This window comes from Sminthopsis crassicaudata, chromosome 1, assembly GCF_048593235.1.
Source record: "Sminthopsis crassicaudata isolate SCR6 chromosome 1, ASM4859323v1, whole genome shotgun sequence".
In the NCBI taxonomy this organism is placed as follows: Eukaryota; Metazoa; Chordata; class Mammalia; order Dasyuromorphia; family Dasyuridae; genus Sminthopsis; species Sminthopsis crassicaudata.
In genome coordinates this window covers 526081542-526107620 of record NC_133617.1, presented here as the reverse complement: position 1 = coordinate 526107620, position 26079 = coordinate 526081542, and the positions used below count along the sequence as shown (strand labels likewise).

Sequence of the window (26079 nt, the reverse complement as noted above, 5' to 3'; positions counted from 1 at the left end):
CACAGATAGAAAGAGTCTTTGAAAAGGGAGTTCCACCCAAGTCTGAATAAATAAAGTTAAGACATTAACTGGTTATATGACTTTCTTAAGATCACATACTAAGTTCATTGGTTCCCTAGCATCTAAACATTATCCTTAGACTTTCCTGGTAGCTATTCCTTCCTTCCTTTCTTCTTTCCTATTTCTGTCATTCTCTATTTGTCTCTATCCCTAGTGTTCTTCACAAGGTAACATCTTTATAAATATTTATTGAATACTCTATCTCCTATTTCCATCTTTTTGCACAGGCTGTCTGGAATACACTCCATCTTCATTTCCATTACTTAAAATCAATCCTTACTTTACTTTAAATCTCTGCTTCCAGTGTTTCCTCCTGTATTTTTGTATTTATTTTATCTATATACATAATCTTTTTTCCCCTCCATCTGCTTCCTTCCTTCATGCCCCCCCCCCCCACTTCAGACTTTACCTTGAGGGCAGGAGATATTTCCTATTTTGTTGTATGTCCCCAGAGACTAGCATAGTGGTTACAACCTAATAAATACTTGATTGATTAAATAAAATTTAATCAAGTCATCATGTTATTTTAGTAAGCTTTTCTTTCTTATTAAATACTATTCCTACTGTTGGTAGAAAGCACTGGATTTTAAGACCTAGAGTTTATAATTTTTTTTTTAAATGAGGTTGAAGTTTCTCCCTGATGCCTTACATATGAAGAGATAGTCTGATCTTGTTACACTGATATAAAGGGATGTTCAAGTTTGTAACATTTGTATATCTTAGAATAGAATTACTGTATGAAGACAATAATAACAACAACAACAATAGTAGAAAACATTTTCTGAAACTTTACCATAAACCTGAAAACTTTAGCCTCAGTCCTGATGTGCTATGAGCTGTAATATTGTTACCACAAATGTCCACATTGATTCTATTCACATAAAAAAGATAATTCCCTGGACATTTTCTTCCAAAGAGATTGGGTCTGTTCTAGTTACATCCTTTGTGCTCATTTCTGCTCTTCTCTTCCATGTGTTCCTCTGCCCCATGGCATTTATCCGTCTTTTCCTCTCTCTCACCCCATTTCTTGACTTTTCTCGATCCATACCAACAGAACCAATCCTTTTCATGTGAATCAGGCATCATGGCACCCTCTATGGAAGGCGAGTTCTCGAGTTGCAACCGGTTTCCTCACCTCTGAGAATTTGTCTCTAAGCCCTCAGGATCGTTTTGATTTAATCAGTCCTCCTTCTTTAAGGAGACCTCCAGATTCCTCCACAAGTGTTCTTGTTTCTCTTTGCTCTTTCATATAGATTTTGTTGTTAGCTTAGGTTGTGAGTGTAGGTCTGCGCGTCTGTGTGATTTACTGAGCTATGGCCCGCCACATGTCTTTACAATTGCAGTGCCCATTTCCTGCTGAAATAATTTCTACAAAGAGTGGCTCCTATTACAGGGAGAGAAGCACAGACGTCATGATTTATTATTATTTATGGTCCCAGGGCCTTGTTTATGCACCACGGCTTAGGTGCACCACGATAGAAATGCCATTATGCAAATGACATTGAATGTCCTTACTGAGCCTAAATAATTTTTGTGTTGGACGATTAAACCTCATCTGTTATTGATATGGGCTGCAGTCGGGCTATTAAAGAGTCCCAACAGTACTTACTCCCAGTAATGGGAAAATTGAGAGGAAGAGGCTAAACAATTGCCTCAAGTGTGTTGTGATTGTCTGATAGGAGTGGAGCATAACCAGCCCCTTGAATGGGAATCGTGTTTACTACTTAGGGATAAATAAAGAGGGGAGAACATGCAATAAATTACACTTTTGATTTGAGGCGGGTGCACTGGAGAATTTGCGTCCTTTCGATTTATTTATTTATTTATTCATTCATTCAGGGGGGAAAAGACCAGAAGTTACCAGTATTGGTTCCCATCCCTCCTGCAGCTTGGTGAGGTGGGAGGGGAGGTGACAGGGAGGAGGAGGGAGGGGGGGAAAGGAAAGAAGGAGAGAGCCCATCCAATCTTCTCAGTGAACAAGGGAGCTGCCTCGTCACTGCTCCTTTCTTTCTTTCTTTCTTTCTTTTTTTTTTTTTTTGACACAGCTGTGCAGTCACATTTTGATCAGTGTTGATAGCTTATGAATTCCAAAATTGACAAAATTTACAGAAAAATGAGGATAATCCATCTTCCTTAGCAGGCTGTCAGGAGCTGGCCGTACTTCATAATCCTCAATTACAGATGCTATTTTCAGACATTTACATGCAGATATTAGAGCAAAATGAAAATGAGAAACAAAGAGAGAATGGAAATGCAGCTATTTATATGTATAAAAGAAAAACAGGTAAATTTGAGGCATTTAGATTGGGCTTGGGGATCCCTTTAGAAGACACACCAGACTGTGTGTGCGTGTGGATTTCAGAATGAGACCCTGAGACAGACAGCACCCAGCACTAGGTATGTAAATTATCTGAAGGTTTGGGTTAAAAATAGGTCAATTCTTCTGCAAGGTATAAATAAATGGGCTGATGCTAGGGTACACTGGATAAATCTTGTTTTTAGGGCATACCTGGGGATTACCCTCATGATACCTGAAAGAATATAGAAAACAAAACAAAACAAAACCTCAGCCATGAATTAAAGTGGGACATTTTACTGAAGGGAGTCCTCAAAAACTGACCATTCCAACTCACATACAGCGGACACTTTTGAAATCCACTTCTTCAACAAGGCTCATTTAAAGGAGACCAAAATTCTGTTGGAAAAAAAATGTCAGTAACACATTGAAAGGTGAAGTGTGGAGTTCTGTTCACTTGTAGCTGCCAGATATATGGAGAGTTGTGTTGATAAACTTTTGAAATAGGATATAAATGGCAAAATTAAAGGGAGAGAAGCCATTTTGATATATAAATCCTCCAATCCCTTCTCAGTTCTGATTCCAAGGAGAGAGGAAGTTAAGGAGGATTTTGTAATGAAAATTCTCTTCCCATAACATTTAAAATGGAAAAGCCTTGATGTTCTTAAAGCTGTATACAGTACAATGTTTTTGAAAAGCTGAGGATATTAATTAGAGCTGCTTTGGATTAAAGGCTCCCAACCATGTCCAATGTTACAATTTTTCCCTCTTTGTGAACTTAACACAAGAAGGCAGTGGAAACTTAGATTGTGCTTCTATTTCTACCATTACTATTTAACTTTTGTTTGGGGAAAAAGCTCTTTCTCTCCTAAAATAATGAAATTTCAGTTGTTTTGGGGCTTACCTGGATTGATGGGGAATAAAAAAGCCACTTAGCTGGAAAAGAGAGAAAAAGGGTGGCTAGTTGCCTAGATTGATCAGAATAGTGATTAAGTGCTCAGCATCCTTTGCTTTGGAAGTTTTTGTTTAGGATGAAAGAGAAAAGGTTTTGCTTTGCCTAGGAAGAAATGTGTGTGTGTGTGTGTGTGTGTAGGAGAGAGAGAGAGAGAGAGAGAGAGAAAGAGAGAGAGAGAGAGAGAGAGAGAGAGAGAGAGAGAGAGAGAGAGAGAGAGAGAGAGAGAGAGAGAGAGAGAGAGAGAGAGAGAGCGTTAGCAGCCCCAATTAAATGTATGTGGGAGAGAAAGAAGGGGCCATTAAAACAATACTAAAAATGACATGAGCTCATTTTTGGAGCAATGGGGAACAAGTGAGAAATGAACTACTTTTTATCTACATTTCTATTTGCAAATCAAACAACTTCCTTGTTTAAGTAAGGCCTTCTGATTACTTAAACACATTAACATGTGTCTAGTTTCCTGGCATGAAATGCAAGACTTGAACTATTGAACATACTTGTGAATGCAAACACCTTTTTATTATCAGAAGAAAATCTCTTATTCAAATAAACATTTGTAAATAGAAGTATAAACAGAAACATTTTTAATGAAGTTACCACTTGTGATCAGGAGATATTCTTTACTACATGATGTTCTCTCTACTTGTTTAGCAGACCAGAAGTGGGTTTGTTTGTTTGTTTTCTCTGACTATGGAGAATTTTGGTTTTATCTGTGTATCGAAATAGATGGTGTTGACCATGCTCACTTGTGGGTCACCCTTCAGCTGTCATATGATCCTTCTCATATTAAATTTTGTCATCCCTAGCTTTCAAGTGATCCAGGGATCTGCTTGGGCTTTTCCTTTCTAATAAGTAATTGCAACCTCTTTTTCATTAATCAGTTGGGTGAATCCCCCCACTTGTTGGTTTACTTTTTTTTTTTTATCAAATTGAAGAAACTTTCTTTCCCAAAGATAGATATACATATATATGTATATATAATATTAACTAATGAAATTAATAAATAAATAAACAATATTTATTTATTTAATGATAAATAAATAAATAATAAGGATAAAATTTATAAAATTTGGGTATTTGAAAGATCAATCAATTCAAATGTTTACAATAATAGCAGGTGATTTCTCTTCACTTCTAGAAACAAAATTTCACCAATCAATGGCATTTCAAATACTGACTTCCAACTATCCATACACAAGTACTTTTGGAGGCACTGTTCTTTTGATTCTTAAAGACATATTAACAATATTTGTAGTTTCGATGGGAGATCTAAGTGAAACAGGTGTTTTACACTAATAGCTAAAATTCAGTCTCTAACTTCTTGCTACACTGTGCTCAAAATATCATAAATCAATCAATAAATAAGTGTTTAGTAAGCACACAAAATGTGCTAAGTGATGATGATACAAAGAAAGATAAAAACACACCCTCACTGTTCAAGGAGCTCCCATATTAATGGAGGAAACAATATGTAAATAACTATGTACCAACAAGATATATACCATGTAGCTGGGAAGAATAAAGAGAATTTAGAATAAAAAAGAATAAAAAATTTATAAAAGTAGCACCTGTATATTTAATTGCTTTTTAATGATGCTAATACTTTTGCAAATTTATATTTATTTCTTTAATATTTACTCATATCATTGGGACAGAAGGGGAGGTTAGGTGGGAAAAGGTATATGCTCTCTGCCCACTGGTGAAAATTGGTGTGCAGAGAAGGCTGAGGGGAGGTCAACCATGGAAAAATGCCAGCAGCCTAGGATTTTTCATTTCATACATCATTCATGGCTGACTGCAACAAGGCCTGAGTAGGAAAACCAAATGGAACAGCCTTTCTCTTCTTTTCTCTTTTGCCTCTACCAGCAGCCATCTCTATTTCTCTTAAGAGAGAGAATAAATCCAAGGGGAAAGAGAATGTTCTGAATTGGTTTTTGCCCATTCTGAGAATCAAGATGAAATTAAAGCCCTTTAAAGAAAGGCTGGAATATTTTCTTCCATTTTCTTCCCCATTTACCCCAATCCAATCTCCATCCCCTCCTCAAACCCCAAAATACTTTAAGCTTGGTCCTTCAATAATACCCTTAAGGTTTTTCCATTTCTGTTACATTGAAGAAAAGAGGAAGGCATACGTCATTATTGAGTTACCAATTGTCTCTGCTCTTCCATTTTCTTTGAGTTAAACATAACATTAAAAAAATCGTTGGGAAAACCAAGAACATATTCAAGAAAAGCAAAGGAGGAGAAAAAAGAGAGAATACAGAGGAGTGAAAGAAAAAAATCATGCTTTGATTCTCATCTGTCTATTTGAAAATATAATATACTTTCACTAGCTTAGAAATTGATTGGCTTTCACATTCTAGCACAGAAGGCAATACTGGTGCCAGGTATCCTAGCAAAGGAGAGCATTCCAGATTGTTTCCTTTAAGACTTTAAAAAGTCATATTCTCCAAGAAATCTTCCCTGATCTTCCAACTTCCTTACAAGCCAGTACTGACTTGGGACCAGGGAACTACTCCATAGCTCAGTAGCCTGTCTTTTGGCTGTCCCTTTCACCAGAACAGAATGGTTCCAAAACATTTGTTTTGTATTTTTGTGATGTACTTGACCATATACTATGTATTCTAGTGTCCTGAATGTTTTATTCCTGTCCTTTTCCTCTCTACTAGTATATGAACTCCATGTGAGAAATCTTATCTAAATTTTATATTTCCTTTAGTGACTAGTATGGTGATCTGTCCATATAGACACAAATAAATGTGTTTTGTTAGATTAAACTGAATCAAATATATTCTTTTGGGAAGTCTTAGGGAAGAAAAAAAACTATAGCTTGGGAAGCTAAAATAACTTTTCTTCATTGGGTTCCTCTGATAGTTACATTCTAATGAGAACCTATGGAGGTGAGAACCTTAAGGAATTTTAGGAGTTCTTTAGAAAGCATTTATGGTCCAACAGAAAGGAGGAAAAGGAGTTAAAGTTAAGGCTCTTTAGTCTTCTTTCCTCAATAGAATTCCATACTATTGACTTTGTATCAGCTAAATGAAATATCTTCATATTCCTGTATTTAATCTGTGAATATTTCATAGAATATTAAATTTGACTAGACTGAAGGGTATTAAGTTTGTGAGTATTCCATAAACTTGAGCTTAGCAAGATGCCTTGAAAAATGAGTTTTTTTATGCATTATACTTTGGATCTGAGGTTCTAAAAATAGGTTTTTATAAATGCATGGATCTTGGTTGGGGAAAAGGTAGAGATAAAAACAACGACTGATCTAACTTCATGCTAATTAAATCCATTGGCATGGTATCCATATCATTCAATATATATTGAGCACAGTATGTGTTAAATCCATTGGTATTATTTATTTTAGCTTCAGAAAGAGAAAGAAGTGCCTTCTCTTAATACGAAATGAATGAGATGTTTCTTTTCAACATTTCTGTGGTATTATGGAGATATGACTGAAAGAAATCATATGGAGTATGTTAACTGACTTTGGCAACACTAAGCTGAATACTGCTCTTTCATCTTTTGGAATTTTAGAAAATTTTTCTTATAGTCAGCAGGCATATGGTCAGACCTGCTTATTCCTGAGCCTATAGCAGGACTTAATTTGGAAGTTCTCATTAGCCATTGGTCACTAATATTTAACTTCTAAAATAGGGAAGAGGAACATTTTGAAATTCCCTAACTGAGGCACTTAGTGATATCGGTGACAGTTGTATTCTAGCCCAAAGTGGAAGTGAAACATAGAAGAATAGAATTCATAAGTCATAAACTGGAAGAGATTCTCTGCTAGTTCACCCTACTCATTTTTCAAAGAATGAAACAAGTACAGAAATAGAAAATAACTTGCTGAGGTCACCTGGGAAGTAAATATTTTAGTTGTGATTATCATCAGTTGTCATTGCACTTAAGAATCATAGAATTGTTCCAAGTAAAGAATATTTTTTTTGACAAGGCAATTGGAGTTAATTGGCTTGCGCAGGGTCACACAGTTAGAATGTATTAAGTGTCTGAGATCAAATTTGAACTCAGTTCCTCCTGATTCCAGAACTGGTACTGGCTCTATCTATTGTGCCATCTAGTTGCCCCAATATTTAAAAATTTTAAATCTATTTTTACCAATCACATTACTTGACATGTCTTAAGACCCAAGCTGGGTCTTATTCTCTTCTTGGTCTTGGAAAGCTTGTAATTAACCAAGTACTGAAAGTCCCATCTTTCCTTTTTTCTCTCTCTCTTTCTTTGTCTCTTCCTTCCATTGGTAAAATGCCCAAAAGATGGGCAGTAGCATCCCTGGGAACCCCAATATATAGAGATGGCTGGTGCTTCTCTACATATCTGAGAAGAGTTGTTTGATTCCAGGTAGGCTGGGAGAGGGTATAGTTGAAGAGACAAAGACCCAGATAGGGGGAAAATTCCTTTCATTACTTAGGTAACCTTTTTTTTTTCTTCTCACTGATCTCCTTTTATATATCTTCCTTCTCACATGTCTGTGTTTTTTTTCTCCTCCATGCTATGGCAGTGGTGCTCCATGCTGATGAGACAATACTTGGTGCAACCCCAGGCATTCATTTTTCAGGTAATTTCTTAGGGTCCAGCTCACACTTTTTTGGGTATCAAGCTGATTGGCTTTCCTGAGGAAGCATGGGTGCTTAGATCAGGTTTCTTCCCTGAGATTTTACCTATAAAGGTCTGAATCCAGTGTCCTAGAGAGGATAATGCCCAGGTGTTCTTTGACTGTCCCTTCCCCGCCCAACTTCTTCCAAATATAACATTTGTGAGTAGGCTAGAACTCATAATCAGGGCTCATGGCCATGCCTCAGTAAAGAAGAAATCTTTTAATTAGGCAAGTTTTCTAAGGACTGGATGGTAGAAAGAGTCTTTTTTTTTTTTCCTGGAGAGGAATTAGTGTTCAGTATTTGTGTATTGCTGACATCTCTTATTTTAGTGATAATGAAGGATACACAATGTGCCTCACTGATGCAAACCCCACATGTGAAAATTTCTCCAAGATCTCTGGGAAATAGGTAACTCAGCAAATGATAATTTTGTTTGAATTGGAATAATGCAAAGAGAATTGTGTGCTCTGTGTGTGCCCATGGATCCTTGCCCTGTATCATGCTTATTTAGTGTCTATTGTACCAGTTTTCCATAGGAATAAAGAAAAACATGTAAGAAATACTGCAATCATTAAATATATAACTAAATAAGGCCATACTTCATAGTTCACCTTCTACTTTTGAGACCCATACTTTTCCTTCTTGTATATCTTTGTTCATCTGTCTAAAAACTGAAATCTCCATTTAGAAGCCCATATGAAGAATATGCCATATAAGGATCAATGAAAAGAATTAGGCCTGTATTAGCAGAGGTAACATGACAATTGTTTTTAGGCATATAAAGTTCTGTCTTGTGGAAGAAGGATTAATCTTTTTCTTTTTGCCCCAGAGGATACACTCAGGGACAGTGGGTGGATGTACAACAGACTATTAAAGGAGCTTCTTCTTGATTGGAGGTCTTCAAAAAATTGTTGATCACATTTGGGTTGGATTAAATGGCTCTTTTGGTTCTTTTTAACCCCCAAAACTTGATTATGTGTGAGTTTACTAGAGAATCTTTGGCACATTGCATGAAGTCTAGAGAATTTTTGAGGTCATCTGAGATTGAGCATCAGAAATATTATGGCTGATATTTAAGTCTGTTTATTAGTGTTGAATGGCTTTTGCAGGAAGGAATTTCAGAGGACAATCTCTAGTTTTTAAAATAAGGCTTCATAGGCTGCATACTCTGAACCAGTGGCTTTCAACTGTAGCAGATGGATACCATAGATGGCTTTGTATTCAATTGAATTTTTAAGAAACTAGAGAGATAACATTACTATCCATGCATAGTGAAAAAATAATTATGAGATTGCCACATCCTAGGACAGTCTTTCTCCTCTCCCAAAGTTGTTCCCATTCCTTACTCTCACACAGATCTGGAGAAGGTCATCCTTACTTGAACAGCAAGATCCTAAGCTGCTCCTTCAGTTGCTAGATATTTGGGATACACACATGTATACATGTATATACATACAAACATATATGCATACACCACATATATACCAAATTTCAGCAGCTAAAAAAGCAGATTAGGCTCTTATAGACGAAGGATGGTGCCGCCCCTTTCCAAAAAATTATGATCACACACACACATGTTCATATATATATATATATATATATATATATATATATATATATATGTATCTATATATATATAAAACACGTACCCATCTCCGTATGTGTATAGACATATACATACACACATATATACACATATACATCTGTTTCCAGAGATGTGTGTGTTTGTGTGTGTGCACGCATATCTCCCCCTCATCTCCAATCATTTCCTCTATATTTCTCTTTCCTTTTCAGGACTGACCTGGTACCTTGTTGGAGGCTCTATCAGTCATTTCTTTTTAATGTCTATAGGCTGTCAGATTAGTTCTTGTCATGTTTGTAATTATAAATAATAATATTTGATGTTTGGTTCTTTGAAAAGTACTTAACATAGCCTCATGTGATCAGCATTTAGCATAATGTCTGGAATATAGTAGCTGCTTAATAAATACTACCTTAGAGTGATAATGAGAGGTCCTAATTCTATTGATGAAGTTCAGAGGAATGAAGGGCATAAGGCAGCCAGCTGGATCTAGAGTTAGGAAAGCTGAATTCAAGCCCAGCCTCAGACACATAGCTAGAGTGGCAAGTCACTAAACCTCTCTCTGTCTTGGTTTTCTCATCTGTAAAATGGGAATAATAATAAGTGACATTCTAGGTTATTTATGAAGTTATAAAATAAGATAATACGTATAAAGCATTTTGCCAACCTTCAAGAGCTATCTAATTTAACTAATTTTTCCTCAAGGACACATAGTCATATAGCTAATAAATTAAAGAGAAAGAACTTAAACTTGGGTCATCTAACTATAATACAGTCCCACTCCATAGGTAGCACAGAGTGCTTAGTAGCTATAGAAAAACAGGACTGCTAAAATTTTCTCAATTAAGACTTGAGTGCAGATTCTCCTATTTCCTATTTTAGCAACCTTGTCAGGAACAAACTGAAAAGCTATTCTAAAATGGCTAATTGTTTTCTGCAGCCCAGAATATATCTACCAGCAAATTTGACAGAATAATAATTTAAAAAATTTTCATATCACTTCTTAAGTATCCTGTGTGGCCATAATCAGTTGTGACCTATAACTTGATTTCATCATAACAGTGATCAAAATCTTACCATGCTGGAAGGGTTAATACCATTTACATAATCCATTCATTCTTGTGCTGTTATTTTGAATGATGGCAAATTTACCAACTACCTTTTATTAATGACATTCACAAAAGTTGCCAGTCCAAAATTTCACTGGAATGCCTGAAAACCTTAAAACAATTCTACTAAGAGACAATTTTGTCTATATAATAAATACTCTTCCTTCCTATCTCTCTTTTCCTGGTTTATTTTCTCTCATTAAAGAAACTTATTTAACTGGAGATAAGATTTTCAGGCGTGAGAATGATGGTGAATAGAAAGCATATCCATACTTGTGGTTTAGGTTCACTTGAAGTAGGAAAATTCCTGATTGGTATTCCTGTTATCTCACCAGAGAACCATTCTGACAGCTATTACAATCCTTTGGGACTCCAAGAAGAAGACTCTAATTTCAAGATCTTGGTTTCATAAAAATAGTTTAAAGAAGGGAGACAGACCTCATAGAACAAATTCTTGTTGGGGCTTTGGAAGTGTTTCTGAATAAAACCCACTTTCTTAAAATTTTCAGCAAAGCATTACTTGGTTGTTTTTGTAAACTTAAAGTGACCATTTGCCAAATCCAATCTCAGTTCACCAGATAAAGAATTCAGTTCTCTTAATGGATTAAGAGCACAGGCAGCAACAATCTCTCATTCATTCACCAGTTTAAGGAGACATTGGTTGCTGCTGCTTGTTTTATGATTAACACGACTCTACCCTCAGTGGGAGACACAGATCTCTTCCAAACAACCAGCTCCCACTTCTCTTCCATGCTGTTTTTGCATATAGTAGTGAAAAGGAATTTAGTTTCATGGACCATAAAAAATACCAGAGGCAAATTTGAACTTAATCACAACCAACTCATTTGGACTCAGTTATTTTCTGCTAAGTTCTACAACTCAACACTGACTGAAACAAATTTGCTGTCTATTTCCATGGAGCTGGGCAGAAAAATCCATCTGTTTGTTCTATATCATACACAATGATCTAGGACTGAAACTTAATGGAAGTGTTTTACTTGATATGTTCTGGTTTTCTTATATAGTAAGATTTGGCATTGTGGAAGAATTTTCCTGATTTGGTTAATGGCAGAGAGTCCAGCAGCACATAACTATAGCCCTTCAGCTATTGTATTGCTGAGGTGTTTTTTGCTTAATTTTTCAGACCACAGAATACTCAGCCATGGCATCGCTAGCTGGTGGATTAGATGATATGAAGGCCAATTTAACAAGCCCTACATCCGCGGATATAGGGGCCAATGTCCCAGGGCCACAGTCATACCCCATTGTGACAGGTAAGAAATGCTAAAGACTGATGTATGCTGTAACGAAATGGATTTGTTGATTGAGTGGGGAAAAAACACAGCAGCATTTTGGTGCTTATAGCTGTTGGTAGCTATTTATATTATAATAAGGTCATAAAACATTGGAATGCACATGTGGATGGGAGGCGATTCTCTCTAAAGAAGTCTTGGTCTTGATGGGAGTTCATTACTTATTGTTCAAACAAGGCCAGAGGAGATACAAATCTAAAACTTAGATTAAAAAACTTGCACAAAACAGTAACTGTGCCTTATTATGTAGTTGTATTGCTGTTTATCAGAAGATTGTTTAAATGGTGTTATATCTGGAATTCATGAGGTTGAGGTTTCTGATGGCTTTGAATCTGCAGATTCTACTTTTTGATATCAATAAAAACTATGTAAGTCCTGATTCTTTGGCCATATCATGGTAAAGTGGTCCATTAATAAGTATTTTTTAGTATAAAATGGCTCTTAAACTTATCATCATTTGCTCAACTGATTATTAAGGGGCTATTAAAAATAGGACTGTGCATCAATGAACTAATCAAATGCTTGAACCCAGGTGTTCAACACTCAATTTTCTATGTTCCTATGCATTTAAGCTTTGTAGTTAGTTTTTAGCCCAGGGATTTTTCTATTGCAACATTTCTTGCTGTTTTTGAAAAAGCTATTTTGATATTTTGAATTTGGATTTTTTAAAAGAAAAATTTAAAACCATTTCAGTATAATTGGTTTTTTGTAATGCTATATATTTTAATGCATCTAAAATATTATTCCCAAAAAAGAGGTTCACAGGATTTATAGCCTGAAAAAAGGATCCATGACATAAAAAGTTTAAAAACTAATTTTTTGAGACTGCATCCTAAGGATAAGATTGAGGAGAGATCTATTTGTGCAAAAAATATTTTAGCAGTATTATTTGTAATAGTGAAAAAATGGGAGAGTGATATAGAAGGTCAACGATCAAAGGATGGCTGGGTATATTATGTAATATTAGTGCAATGAAAAATTATTGTGCATAGGAAATATGAAATACCCAGAATATAAATTTTTGTTGAAAGATATAAGAAAGGATTCAGAGTAAAATAAAAAAAGACTCAATAAGCAACAAATTTTGGAGGGTTTATGTAAAATAGTTGGGCTTTATTTTTGAGGCTTTTAAATGAATGAATTAGTACAACTGGTGAAAATAGAACTCTGGCAATTCAATTCCATAAGTATTTATTAAACACCTACTATGTGTTAGTACAGTGCTAACAGTGATATAGAAACAAATTCGGTGAAGTCCATGACAGAAGGAATATCCCTAAAGGAGTGCCATAATTAACTACTTTAGTACTGTGCTAAAAACTCCTCCTGATGTTGATTTTTATATTTTACTTTGTCCTACATACATCTTTATTCCAGGTCACCAATGCTGGCCTGTTTGCTTTGATTGACCTCTATACCTGAGGAGATAATTATTCCATATTCATGGAATCATGATACAGTAGCAAAAATATTTGATCTGGAGTAAAAAAATATAGGATTAAGTCTTTCTTCAGGCTCTTATTAGCTGTATGATTTTGGGCAAATAACTTGTATGAGCCTCAGTTTATTCATCTGTAGAACAGAGATGATCATCCAGTCATCTAGCTCAATCCCTACTTGAAACATGAACATGAATCCCCTCCACAACATTAGCAAGGTATACACTTAGAATGGTGAAGTGATTTGCCTAATAATAAAATTGTAATAAGTGGTAGAAACACAATTCCCATAACTCCAAATCCATAGCTCTTTTATGAAGTACTTGTTTTTTACTGAATCTCACAATCCTATGAGGAACACATGAGATAGATACAAAATGCTTAAACTGATATACTAATGTGAGTTGCTTATTATTTGGAAGATGAAGGGATTAGAAATAGGACTTCTTTGTGACTCTAAGGAAAGCAAAAGCCCTTTTGGGACATCATTTTTCTTTCCTTTAATATGCAGCTAATATTGTGAATAACTGGGTTGTAGAATGCTTATCCATCATAAAAGATTATTGTAAGAAAATTGCTTTGTAAAACTTAAAGGGCTGCATAAGGTGATTGTTATTGATATTGTTATCATTGTTATTCTTCATCTAGTTCTTATCTTAGTTTTGATTGAATTCAGATGAAAATGGTCCTAGTATAAATTGTTATCTTGCTCTTTTACTTTTAGTGTTCTATGGACTATTGCCCAGGTGAATAAAATAATTGCCTTTTTGTCACTAATAAATTACAAAACTTGTAATTATCATTTATTTCTTTGTCACTTTTCATATTTATGTAGTCTAGACAGAAATGACCCCTTTTTGGCTTGAAAGCCATACTTAGTTCTATTCAAGAGTGATGACAAAGGAATTAATGTTAGGCAGTGCTAGAGAGACTTAAATTGTCTCCCTTGGTAATTATACTTCTTAGATCAATTTTTCTTGACATTACTGTGTTGGTGGCATCTTTCAAATACAGAATATTTCTCCATGTGAACCTCACACACGATAGTATTTGCTCAGCTCTATTTCCATATAAACAGATCATGACTAAACTATGAGTGTGGAACTGAGTCAAAAGCTTATGATAAAAAAGGATATATAAATGACACTTTGGGAGATGAGGAAGATTGTTCAGTATCCACCAAGTAAATGAATTGCTTTTTATAGCTTTGGGACTCTTAATTATTAGCTCAATGCTTATTAATCAACAAGTCAACAACTATTGTGCCAGTTACTGTGCTAAACTCTAGAAATATGAGCTAAAACCAGTCCCTACTTTAAGGAGCTCACATATTATTATTATTGTTATTATTATTATTGTTGTTGTTGTTGTTTCATTCTCATCTTTTGTTACAAGGTTCAAATAGAAATGATCTTGGAATGAATCACTATTCTGTTATAATTTTTTAAACATTTAATGTTTTATTGACTATTGCACTGGGTGAATAATTAAATGCTATTTGTAAATTTGAGTACAAGAAAGAGAATCCATTGTAGATTAAATAAAAGCTTCAATATATATATATTTTGAAAATATTGAAAAGATTATATATATATATATATATATAATATAACTTCAATAGTGGAAAGGATAATAGGAATGATATGCATCTCATTCTGGTGCCACATGAATTTGACCTCTATAAAGTCTCTATGTTTTAAAAAAAATTTGATTCCATGTAATTTAGAGATTATGATTATCTTGTTTGGTGATATTTATTTTAAAAGTTTTTCATAAGTTTTTATGAATCAATATTATATTTGGGTGTTGGGGCAACAGTTTGTCTTTGGTTAGTCCATGACAGATAGCAGGCTTCTTATGAACAATGCTATCCCATTGGTTGTATCTTGTAAGGTATTTGGTAAAGATTAAAATTTTAAAACCTAAAGCAATCTGTTGCAGAGTTTCTGCCATTTCCTTAAAAATGCTCACAATGCGAATCGGGTGACAATGACATGAACCTGAATTGTTATCTTAAACTATTTCATTGCCACATGACTCTATTTGTTTGATGCTTCTTTGTTGACTGATATTGTGTAAATGTTGCAAATTCTGCAGATAAAGAACTTGTGGATTCCATTCTTGGATGATAATAATTTCATAAGGCTCCGTCTTAATATGAGCCACTTTCTGTTGTATTTAGCTTATCCAGTGGCATGTTCTGGTTATAATTATTGATTATTGTTCCATGAAGTAATGTCTGCTGGTTCCAGAACTATTTATAGAGATTTTTAAAAATCAGGTGCTCTGAGAATGTCCATCAATTCTCTTCTTTATTTTTGGTGATGAACTGTTAACTTTTCAATAGCCGCTCTACATTTTATTAAAATCATGTGGATTTTATGATAACTTAGTTAAGAAACTTTCCAAAGATGTTATGGTCCATTTTTTTGAATTACAAAAGCCCACAGGCTTCTATTATTTAGGCGTTAAATCACTTTAAATATTTTTCTTCTTCTCATTCAGCTTTGAAATCAGGATGCTAGTAAGTCTCTTAAAGTATTTGGTTACAGGCTTCTCCTTCATATCTTTATACTTGATGTATCTTATCTGGAGAAGACAAAGGCATTTGTAGAAATTACTTTCATCCATTGGTTCAGCATAACCTTTGGATTCAAGTTTGGAACCTGCAGACTTTATCTTTCTTTGTCACACACTAAGAATTTCAGGAGATGAATGAGATAAGCTGTTTAATATATTTTTCAATGGAGCCATTTTGCTTGATGTCAACTATGTACATGAAGTGAGTTATAAGATGTTTTGGTTTGACCCTCTCTCTAACTCCGAAGCCATACTCAGATCTATAGGAGAGATTATAATGAAATCAAGACTAAGAAGACTCATACTGGCCTTAAACTACCTGAAAAATGCTATTTTCTATTAATTTTTCTATTTTCTATGAATATTTCTTGACATTATTATGTTGGCAGCATGTTTTAAATTTGGATATCAAGCATGCTAACATTCTCACTATACTTTGATCTGTTTTACATGAACAAGTCATGTGCTTGAGATTGAGGCAAAGACTTTGTGATAATCATATAGATAAGGGTTTCAGAAATCCCTTTTCACCTTAGAACTTTTTATGCAATCCTGTATACAAAGGTATGTATATAATAGGTACGCAAATCAAATATTTACTGATAAAGAATCATAATTTTTCAATCTTCACATTCAGTTCAAGACCCCATATGAAGCCATGACACAGTTTAAGAAGCTGAGATACAAACAATGTAGGTGCTATAGTGCTTTTGGGCACTTGTTCAAGTGCCCAAATCACTAATAAAATGATCTTTATACCTGTGATATTTTTGGCACATTCTTTTTATCCCTCACCAAATATGTTGTTTTCTATTAATGTCTTGTATAAAGTATATCCACAAAACTTGGCCTAAATCAAGTGAGACTATTCTTCCTGGAGTAACCAGTGATCTCTCAATTGCTCAATATAATGGTCTTTTCTCAGTTCTTATCACTCTTGACCTTTATGCAGCCTTTAACCTTTTGTGATATTATTTTCTCCTCATTGTCTACCTACCTGTTTGATCTTTCCTCACTCTCCATCTCCCATGGATTCAACTATTACTTCTATGTAGGTGATTCTCAGATTTATTTCTTCAGTTCTAACTGAAGAGGTCAAAAGAGATAGTCCAGCATGCAAATAATTAACAGAGAAACTCCTGTCTTAGAAGAGGTTAGAGATAACCTGAGACACAAATGATTAATAGAATTTTACATCCTTAAGAGAAATTCCCCTCTTATTTACAAGTCTCTCAGGAAGCTTTTTGATATACAAACATCTCTATATCCAAAAGAAGCAGAAAAGTCCTTTTCAAATACAAGCTTTATTTTATGACCCTGATTGTGTATAAAATGAATCTCCAAAATTTTATTCCTTGCACTAGGCTTTTCTCTATCTTCTGCCTGCTGACTTTGTTGCGGAGTCCCCTTTCAGGCAGTTTGGCCTTTCTCCCTGGAGGCCAATTGCCTGCCTATTCTTTCCTAATCAATAAAGATTTTGTTTTAACACTAATTGAATAGCGAATTCATTCGCTAAACCTGGCCTTGGTACTTTGGGAAGGAGGAGGGACAGCCAGAAAGGACTGACCCATCTCTGCCTTAGAGCATCATTTTTGTCCTCGTCATAACCACTCTCCTGACCTCCAGTCTTGTATTTATGATTGTACATTGAACATCTTGAACTGGGTGTCTCAGAGACATCTTAGATTTGACATGTCAAAACCTGAACTTATTATCTTGCCCTCCAAAACTTTCCTTCTTCCTAATTTCCCTATTACTGTTGAAGAAGTTACCATCATCTTCTCATTTAAGTTTTAAACTTAGGAGTCATTCTTGACTTAACATTCTCCCTCATCATATGTGGCCAATCTATTGCCAAACAAATACTGTTGCCTTTGCCATCATAACATTTCCTTTTCATCTCTGACAATGTCAGTATTCTGGTGTAAACTTCATTTTCATACCTGGACAATAGAGGGCTAGTTGATATCTCTACCTCAAATCTCTCTAGTCCAATTCATCCTTCATTCATTTTTCAAACTGATCTTCCTTAAAGTACAAATTTGATCATGTCACCCTCCTATCAGATAAATCCCAGTAGCTCTCTTTTGTCTCCAGTACTAAACATAAAGTTCTCTGTTTGGCTTTTAAAACTCTTGTTAACCTGTCTCTTTCCTACTTTTCCATACTTCTTAAAACTTATTTTTATTTGCTGGTTTCAATGACATCGGATCACAGAGTACATTGCTGTTCCTCTCATACACGGACACTGTGGCTCTCCTTTCCATTCATTTTTACTGGCTCTCTTCCATGCCTGGGCTTCTTTCTTTCCTTAACTCTGTTTTCTGATTTCCTTGTCTTCCTTCAAATTTCATTTAAAATTCCACCTTCTGTGAAAAAGGTTTTCTCCTTATTACTTAATCTTAATACCTTCCTTCTGATATTATCTCCAACTTATCTTGTATAGATATTATCTGTTATTTGCATGTTGTTTTTGTCATCAAATTGTGAGCTCCTTGAAAGAGGGGATTGTATTTTGCCTTTTTTATATCCCCAGTGCTTAGCACAATGCCTTACACATAATAGGTGTTTAATAAATGCTTGTTGACTGATTAGTAATTATGAGATGACTTCAATGAGGCAGAATCAAGTTGTGTCTGATAGGAAATTGGTTAAAAGGGTCTGCTAGTTATTTATGTGCCACTGTGAAGTGTTTGAGCCAATAATTATAGATATTAACTGTCTCCACAGCTTTCCAGCTTTGCAGAGAGGCTAGAATTCCAGAAATCTTTCTTTGATATAATTATCCTATCATCCATTGTATTAAGTATTTTACACATATCTTATTTGGTTGAGAATTATGGTACAGAGTATCCATTCACAATATTTATAACAAAATGTCAATTAAAAATTACTGTTTTGAAATAGTTGGTCTGCTATTTGGATTCATGCCATCCAACTCAAAAAGGGTCTTTTGAAATTCCAGTCCAAGTGTGCTTATCTCCTTTTCAAGATTAAGTAAATGGACAATGGAACCACACTTTGCTTTTCTAGATTCTTTTCTGTAGGTTTCTCTTTTTGTTCCCTTTATTTGGTCAATTTGACATTCTGTTTTGTTTGTTTAACTATATGTTCCATCTAGATAACAATTTAATCTTTCAATGTTTCCCCCAGATCTCTAATTGCTTTTCTAAATAATTTCTGCCAATACAGTGTTTGACACCTATCCTTAAGAGCATTTCTTTGTAACTCTACCTTTATTCCTAATTTTTAAAAGCCATGATAACTGCTGCTGTGTATACCATTCGGTTCAATTCCTGGAATATTTTTATACTTTCTATCAAAATATTTATTATTTCTTTTTCCATTCTATCTTATTGTTATGTTCTTTTTCTGTATGCTATTTTCTACCAAACATGAGAACATCAGTGAAGCCTCCAAATATAAGCCAATTTTATGTTTTTATACTTTATATAAAATTCATAGGGAAGAATAGATTGCTGAGTGGAGAGGGAGAAAGGAAAGGGGAGGAAGGGGGTAAAAGTATGCCAGAAACTATGAAATAAAAAATGTATTCCACTCACTTGCCAGCATTTCAAATGTATTTTCCCTAACCCTTCACAGCTACTATAATGGTGTCAGCTCACAACAAGTCCCTCTATATCATCCTAAATTGTATTCACCTGCCTTTGTTTTTCTTCTCACCATTCCCACCTGCCCTACCCCCTCAATGGATAAAGGGTTATTAACTTAATCTTTGTGTGCCTCAGGTTCCTCAATTTTAATGGGGATAATAATAATAAATAAATATAAGGATCAAATTAGATAATATTGTAAAACACTTAGCAAATACTTATGTCAATGTTAGCTATCATTAATTTTGAATGAAATACTCTTTGTAAAGCAAATTTGTGTCTGGCACAAAGTAAGTGCTTGATCAATACTTTTTTTTTCCTTCCTTTCTGTTAAAATAATCTTTCCAAAGAAGACTTCTCCCAATTTCCCTATTTCTGTTCAAGGCATGACCATCCCTCCAGCTACCTAAATTCATAGCCTAGTTATTCTATAACTTATTATCATCTCTATTGCTGTTGTTTGTCCTTTGTTCTTGAAGAGGACTATAAATCATCAGGGAGATAATGCCATGCCATGCAAGTGAATTGTATTTAAGGGAAATTGGGCTGTGGAAAGTTACCAGCCTTACTTTTTCCTCTGCAGCCATCTGGGTCCAGTGGCAAAATATGAATCAGGATGACTGAAGATGGTGTTGGAGACAGTGAAGACCTTAGCCTATCCAAGATCAATATCTGCAGCCCCTACGTTCCAATACCTGTATATCCAACTCCCTATTGGACCTTTCAAGTTAGAGATCTCATATTCAATCCAAATTAAACATGTCCAAAATAGAACTCATTATCTTTCCCCCAAAATTCAGTCTGCTTCCAAGCTTCCCAATTTCTATCAAAAGTACCACCATCTTTATAGTCTCCCAGATTCACAACCTCAGCATTATTTTTGATTTTCACTCGCACCTCACATATCTAATTGGTCACCAAATTTTACCATTTCTACATCATTTTTTTTTCATGTGCATTCCCTTCTTCCTTTTGTTTGAACTTTAGCAAAATGGGTGTCCCTTTCTTACAGGCTATCCCTATTCCTCTACATCTTCCATGCTTCTTCTGTGAGACAGTTATGATGTATTCTCTTTAGGTCTTCTTGGAACAAAATATCTTTAATTTGCCACTGCACTTCCTAAAATATAATATACCAAGAGCTGGACACAATCATACTCATGTGATCTGGTCACAGAATAGATTTAGATTGCAGATTTAGACTGAAAAGCATGTCATCAACAGATTAATCTGATGTTTATATAACTATACATAGATGAATGTAGATGTATACAGATGAGGAAAAAAACTCAATAAGGTAATATGACTTGCTTAAGGTATTATCAGAGGCAGAATTTGAAAACAGATTCTCTGACTCCACAGCCATGCTATTATACTACCTTTTTTCTTAGTCCTAGGCATTATCTTCATCTCTCTTTTAAAAAAGCAATAGTATTTTATTTTTCCAAATACATGTAAAGATAGTTTTCTATATTCACTTTTTCAAACTCTTGTGTTCCAAATTTCCCCCTCTCTTTATACCTCTCTTCCCTCCCTAAGAAAGCACCAATCCAATATAAGTTAAACATGTGCAATTATTCCAACCATATTTCCATATTCATCATGTTGTACAAGAAAAAAAAATCAGATCCAAAAGAAAAAAAATGCAAAAATTATGCAGCAACCAAACAATAAAAAGGCAAAAAATACTATGTTTTGCACTATCTCTTAATATAGCTTAAGATCACATGATTGCCATGGAACATTGTTGACTTAGATTGATCTTATAATAGTCTAAACCTTTTCAGCTTTCTTTTTTTTCTTTAGGAAAATCCCTTCTCATAATGTACTTGTGAAATTAATATTTTTTAGTCTAGCTGTAAGACTTTTCGCTTATTAGATTTCACCAAAAGTTCACGTGGGGCAATCTTTCCCTCCACATTAGAGAGGCACTGTGTATCCTCTGATGTCTTCTTGAAGTACAGGCTTAGACTAGAAGATAACCTTGGGAAACTCATTCTAACCTGAAACCATGTAAAGATGTGGTTCCTAGTTTTCCCACTTTAGTCCAGTCCTGGAAATGTACTTTCACCCATCTGTTTTTTTTTTTTTAATTTAAACAATCAATTAATTAACAAGCATCTATTAAGCACTTACTAAGAGTCCTTTGAAAACTATAAAGCAAGCTGTCCAAATGTGAATTGTTATGTTGTCATTCTCCATGTCACCTGGGTGGTTTTGTTGGATTATGCCATTTGGCACAGTAATTTCCCCCAAAGGCATATATGGTAATTGGTTAAATTGTTTACTAAACAGATGCTTTTCTTCATAGGATACAAGTCCTTAAATATTGAGAGAATGGAAGGAATCTTAGAGGTCATGTCATCTCTCATTTTATAAATGAACAAGCTAAGGCTTAGAGAATTTAAGTGACATATTGAAAAGCATATAGGGAATGGTGAGTGTCAAAGCTGGGAATTAAACTCAGGTCTTCTAAGTTCAAATTTAACCCTCTTTTTATTATACTATAAAGCTCATTGAAAAAAAGAATGTTCATAGAAAAACTTTCTTATTAGAAGACTAAAGTTCAGCTGAATCACAAAAAGGATGATTCTTCATTCAGTTTTACCCATTGGACCCCAGTCCTTTAGGCAAAATAAATTTATGCATTTTCTAAGCTCATTACTCTAGGTCTCATTGTAGGGCTGAAAAGCACTGTATCCTTGGATGAAGATCTGGAAATACTGTCCTAAGAGTTTGAGAAATGCATTTTATTGTGACCAGGAAAACTAATCTAGCTCTTTAGATAGCTGGGATCTGCGGTTCAAGCTTCAGCAGGTTTTATGAGAAAGTCTTGGGCCATATTGGGCTTTCATCCACAAATTGACCTAAGTCGAGTTCATATTGTGATTCTTCAGTCTTTAAGTCATGTCATAAAACAGTTTAATGCAAAGCAGTCTGGTAGTAAAGGGGCTGGGTGAATTACAGTCCCCATTTTTCATTTCCCCCAATTGTGGTCTGGGGCTCATCACAACTTGCAGGAATATAATGTAAAAGATTCACATTGTAATTGATGGTACATGGGGAGAGCCTGTACAAAGCTCCCTCTCCCTGATAGCCTGAGGGTTTAGGTCTATAATGATATAGTTTGTGGGAATTGGAGCACTGCCGTCTCAACCCTGGGTCCTTTCCCACTCTTTTCTCTTAAAAAAAAAAAAAAAAAAAAAAGGAAGGAAGGAAATCGGGCTAAATGATGCTGAAAGAGAATGTCGATGACAGTGCTCAGTACCGCTTCATTCACTGACTCCCTTGTGTTATGGACTGGCGACTAAACATCTGATTAGAGAACAACTCGATTTCTCTCCATCGTTTTTATGCCACATTAAATATTAAGTTAAAAAAATCCCTGCTCTTACTGCTTGCTGCCACGGTTCATAAGCGAGCTCTCCATTTGCAAGCCAATGACATGTGCCCAGCTCATTACTGCTGTAGTCAGCAGTTTCAGGGCAGCCCTGATTGTTACTAATTACCTGCAGATGCATTTTCTCTGCTTCGGCTTGCTGACTTCAGCTTGGTCGCTATCACTTTGAGAGGACAAAGTGGCGCAGGAATTGACACCTTCACTTGGCTCTCCAATGTGGGAAAGGCAGATTGACAAATCTGTAGGCAGTTCTGACTGCAGCTGGTGGGAGAGTCAGTTTGCATTAGTAGGAGCCATGAATGACTGGAAGAGATTGTCGATTGGTCTGCCTAAGGAGCCAAATGAGAACATTTTGTTTTAGGGGGTTCTGACATGAACTTCCTATGTCTTCCTTTCAACCTCAACAAGGTAGTCATCACAACAGTTTTAGGGTTAGTTGAAGCAGTGGCCTGAGAGTTGAAGAGAAGTAAATGCAAAGAATTTTAAAATTTGGAAAGCAATTGCCTTTCAACCCTTGCCTCTTCCTTTGTTTATGAGGAGCTTAGAAAATCTTCTGCAGATTCCAGATACTTGATGAGTTTAGATACACTCAGAATCATAAGTTATAAGCCCCCACTGATATGTTTACTTTTACCAGTCAGCCAGGGGTCGCAATGAGTTTGAAGTAATGATACTTCATGAAATACTATAATAAAAATCAGTACCAGGACATTTCCGACCTAAAACTGAGGTCTTCTCTCCAATGAGAAAAGATGGCACGTAGGTAATATGTAATGTGATGGGATGAATATGTAGGGGACATATGAAGAGGACTCTGGGGCTGTTGGCTTACTGTCTTATGTTCATGTCAGCATGATGTTCCTATAGGGCCAGTTCTCCAGTAGCTTTTTGTGTCCTGTTGTCTCTTCTGTGTGGTGCTTTGTTGGTCAAAATCACATGGTTTTTTGGGTCTCTTGGTTGCTACTAGGATCTCATTGCACATGCAAAGTTTCCCTGAAGTTTCTGGCTTCAGCAGGGATACTGAGTTAAAAGACCATATATTTTATATATGAGGAAGAGAGGGCTTAGCTACCACTTTTTAGCTAAAAACCCAAAGATTGGAATTCTTCAAAAACATATTAAATATCCCAAGCCTTTTAATATCTTTAGTTTTTTAAATCTTTTAGTTCTTTCAGTGATGAAAGCAAAGTCTCATTACAAGTAAGCAAAAAACTTAGCTATTTGCCCCTCATAAAATAATGAACCTGCCAATTTTCAAAATTTTAGCAGAGTGCAGATTTTTCTTTAGGATAGTTTTGCATCTAAGGAGACAAGCTTGTTTGAAACACAAAACAAATAAACAGCTAAGCAGGACCTATGAACATTTAATGTGTTTTTGGACCTTCTATGTCTGGACCTGAATCAGCCCATTATTCTAGAAAACTATTTGACTTAGTGTTAGAAATTCCTTATATGTTCCTTATAGGATTACTCTGCCCTCAAACCTACTTTGAGGGAATATGAATTATCAAAAAAATTGTTCAAAAGCTGTGTGGGTCTTAGGGTCCAAGGTTTTCACATAGCCCCAAACTCCTCTAGGTCTCCAATAAAAATAATAGTGGGAGAAGGCAACAATAGCAAAAGTAAGTGAGGCTTGGTCTTCTAACTCAATCCTTCATTCAGAATTCTTGCCTTTATTGTGTGTAGGTAGATAGCAAAAAAATCATCTTTTTCAGTGTGAGCTTTGAGTCATTACATACTTTAAAAATTAAAATCTTCTTTCTCCTTTATCTTTTGAGGTTATTGACAATGCATTGAATGTATGATTTATTTTGTTGTTAAGTAGTATTTATTTGTGATACTGAAAAAAAAGAGGAGACTTGTTTTGGGTAGAAAAATGAAATAGATTAAAGAGTTTAGCTGAAGGTTGATTAAGATGACTGGTTAATCTGTATAACCCCATTCTAAAGTTTTACCCATAATTAAAACACTTTTTAAAAACATGACTTAATTAGATAAAATGCTATTTATTAAATACCTCCCTCATTCTTTGCTAATAGAAAAGTCATATCTATTTCACTGAGGGATAGTCTAACACAGTATTTTACTGACTATTTGCTAAAGGTATTAAGAAATGCTGACTGGGAAAGGAAGTCAATTGAACCCAGAAATTCATTTCCAGGGAAGTGCTTGTAACAGACCTATTCAGAAAACCTAATAGTGTTGCTAACACCTCTCAGCATTAGAGTGGATAAAAGTAATTAGTAGGTGACAAAACCTTTCCAAAGACATATACACATCTAACAGAAACCATATGCATATGTCAGGATGAATAGGGAATACAGTATGCCTTCCAAAGCGGACAAAATTTGCCAATAAGTTAAGCTTTTGCTCATTCAGGAGAACATTCTATTTATCTTTTCATTCACCAATATCTATAATCAAAGGTGTGTTGATAAATTCCAGGGGGGAAAAAGTGCCAGATATACTTTTAAGTTCAGTTTAGAAGGTTATCTAAACAATGAATCAAAGCCCTGCTTTATAACATTTGTTAATTTCTGAGGTATTTCAGCTCATGCTGAAAATTTAATACTTGGTTCTTTCCAGCCTTTTTGAGCTGGCTTTAGTGCATTGCTGTTTCTACTTCCCATGTAAATTTGCACTATTCTCTGGAAAGATCTGTGTTCCAGTTACATAGATATTCTTTCTTCTTTTCTCTCTGTGAGCATGTGTGTATTCTTGGGGGAGGTGGGTGTATATAGTTTGGAGATAATTGGGTTAAGTGACTTGAGTCACATATTCAGAAAGTGTTTGGGGCAGATTTGAATTCAAGTCTTCCTGACTTTAGGACAAGTGCTCTAACCATTCTATCACCTTGCTACCCCTGATAATGATATTTTCAACTAGCACCCATGATCTTCCATTTACAAATACTATCAAATTAGAATAAAATCAGTGAATTCCATGTATCTCTAGAAACCCATTCACTTTTTTCTTCCTCTTCTCATCGCCTGATTAGCTTTAAATCCAATAAACTCAGCTTACTGGGAAGATTCTGAAAAGAAAATGAGCACGGCATTTCAGAAAGTTCTTTGAAAAATCCTTTTGAAAGCTGAGGGAAGTCACT

The 26079-nt window shown here is 35.1% G+C and overlaps 1 protein-coding gene across 3 annotated transcripts in view; it reads left to right on the top strand.

The window, feature by feature from the left end:
• Nucleotides 1-26079, top strand: part of PAX5 (paired box 5) — a 333546-nt gene that overhangs the window by 139679 nt on the left and 167788 nt on the right. For all 3 annotated transcript variants that reach the window (XM_074281761.1, XM_074281759.1, XM_074281760.1), the window contains exon 7: nt 11772-11901. In XM_074281761.1, the coding sequence (XP_074137862.1) occupies nt 11772-11901 (130 nt within the window). The remainder of the gene's footprint in view (nt 1-11771; nt 11902-26079) is intronic.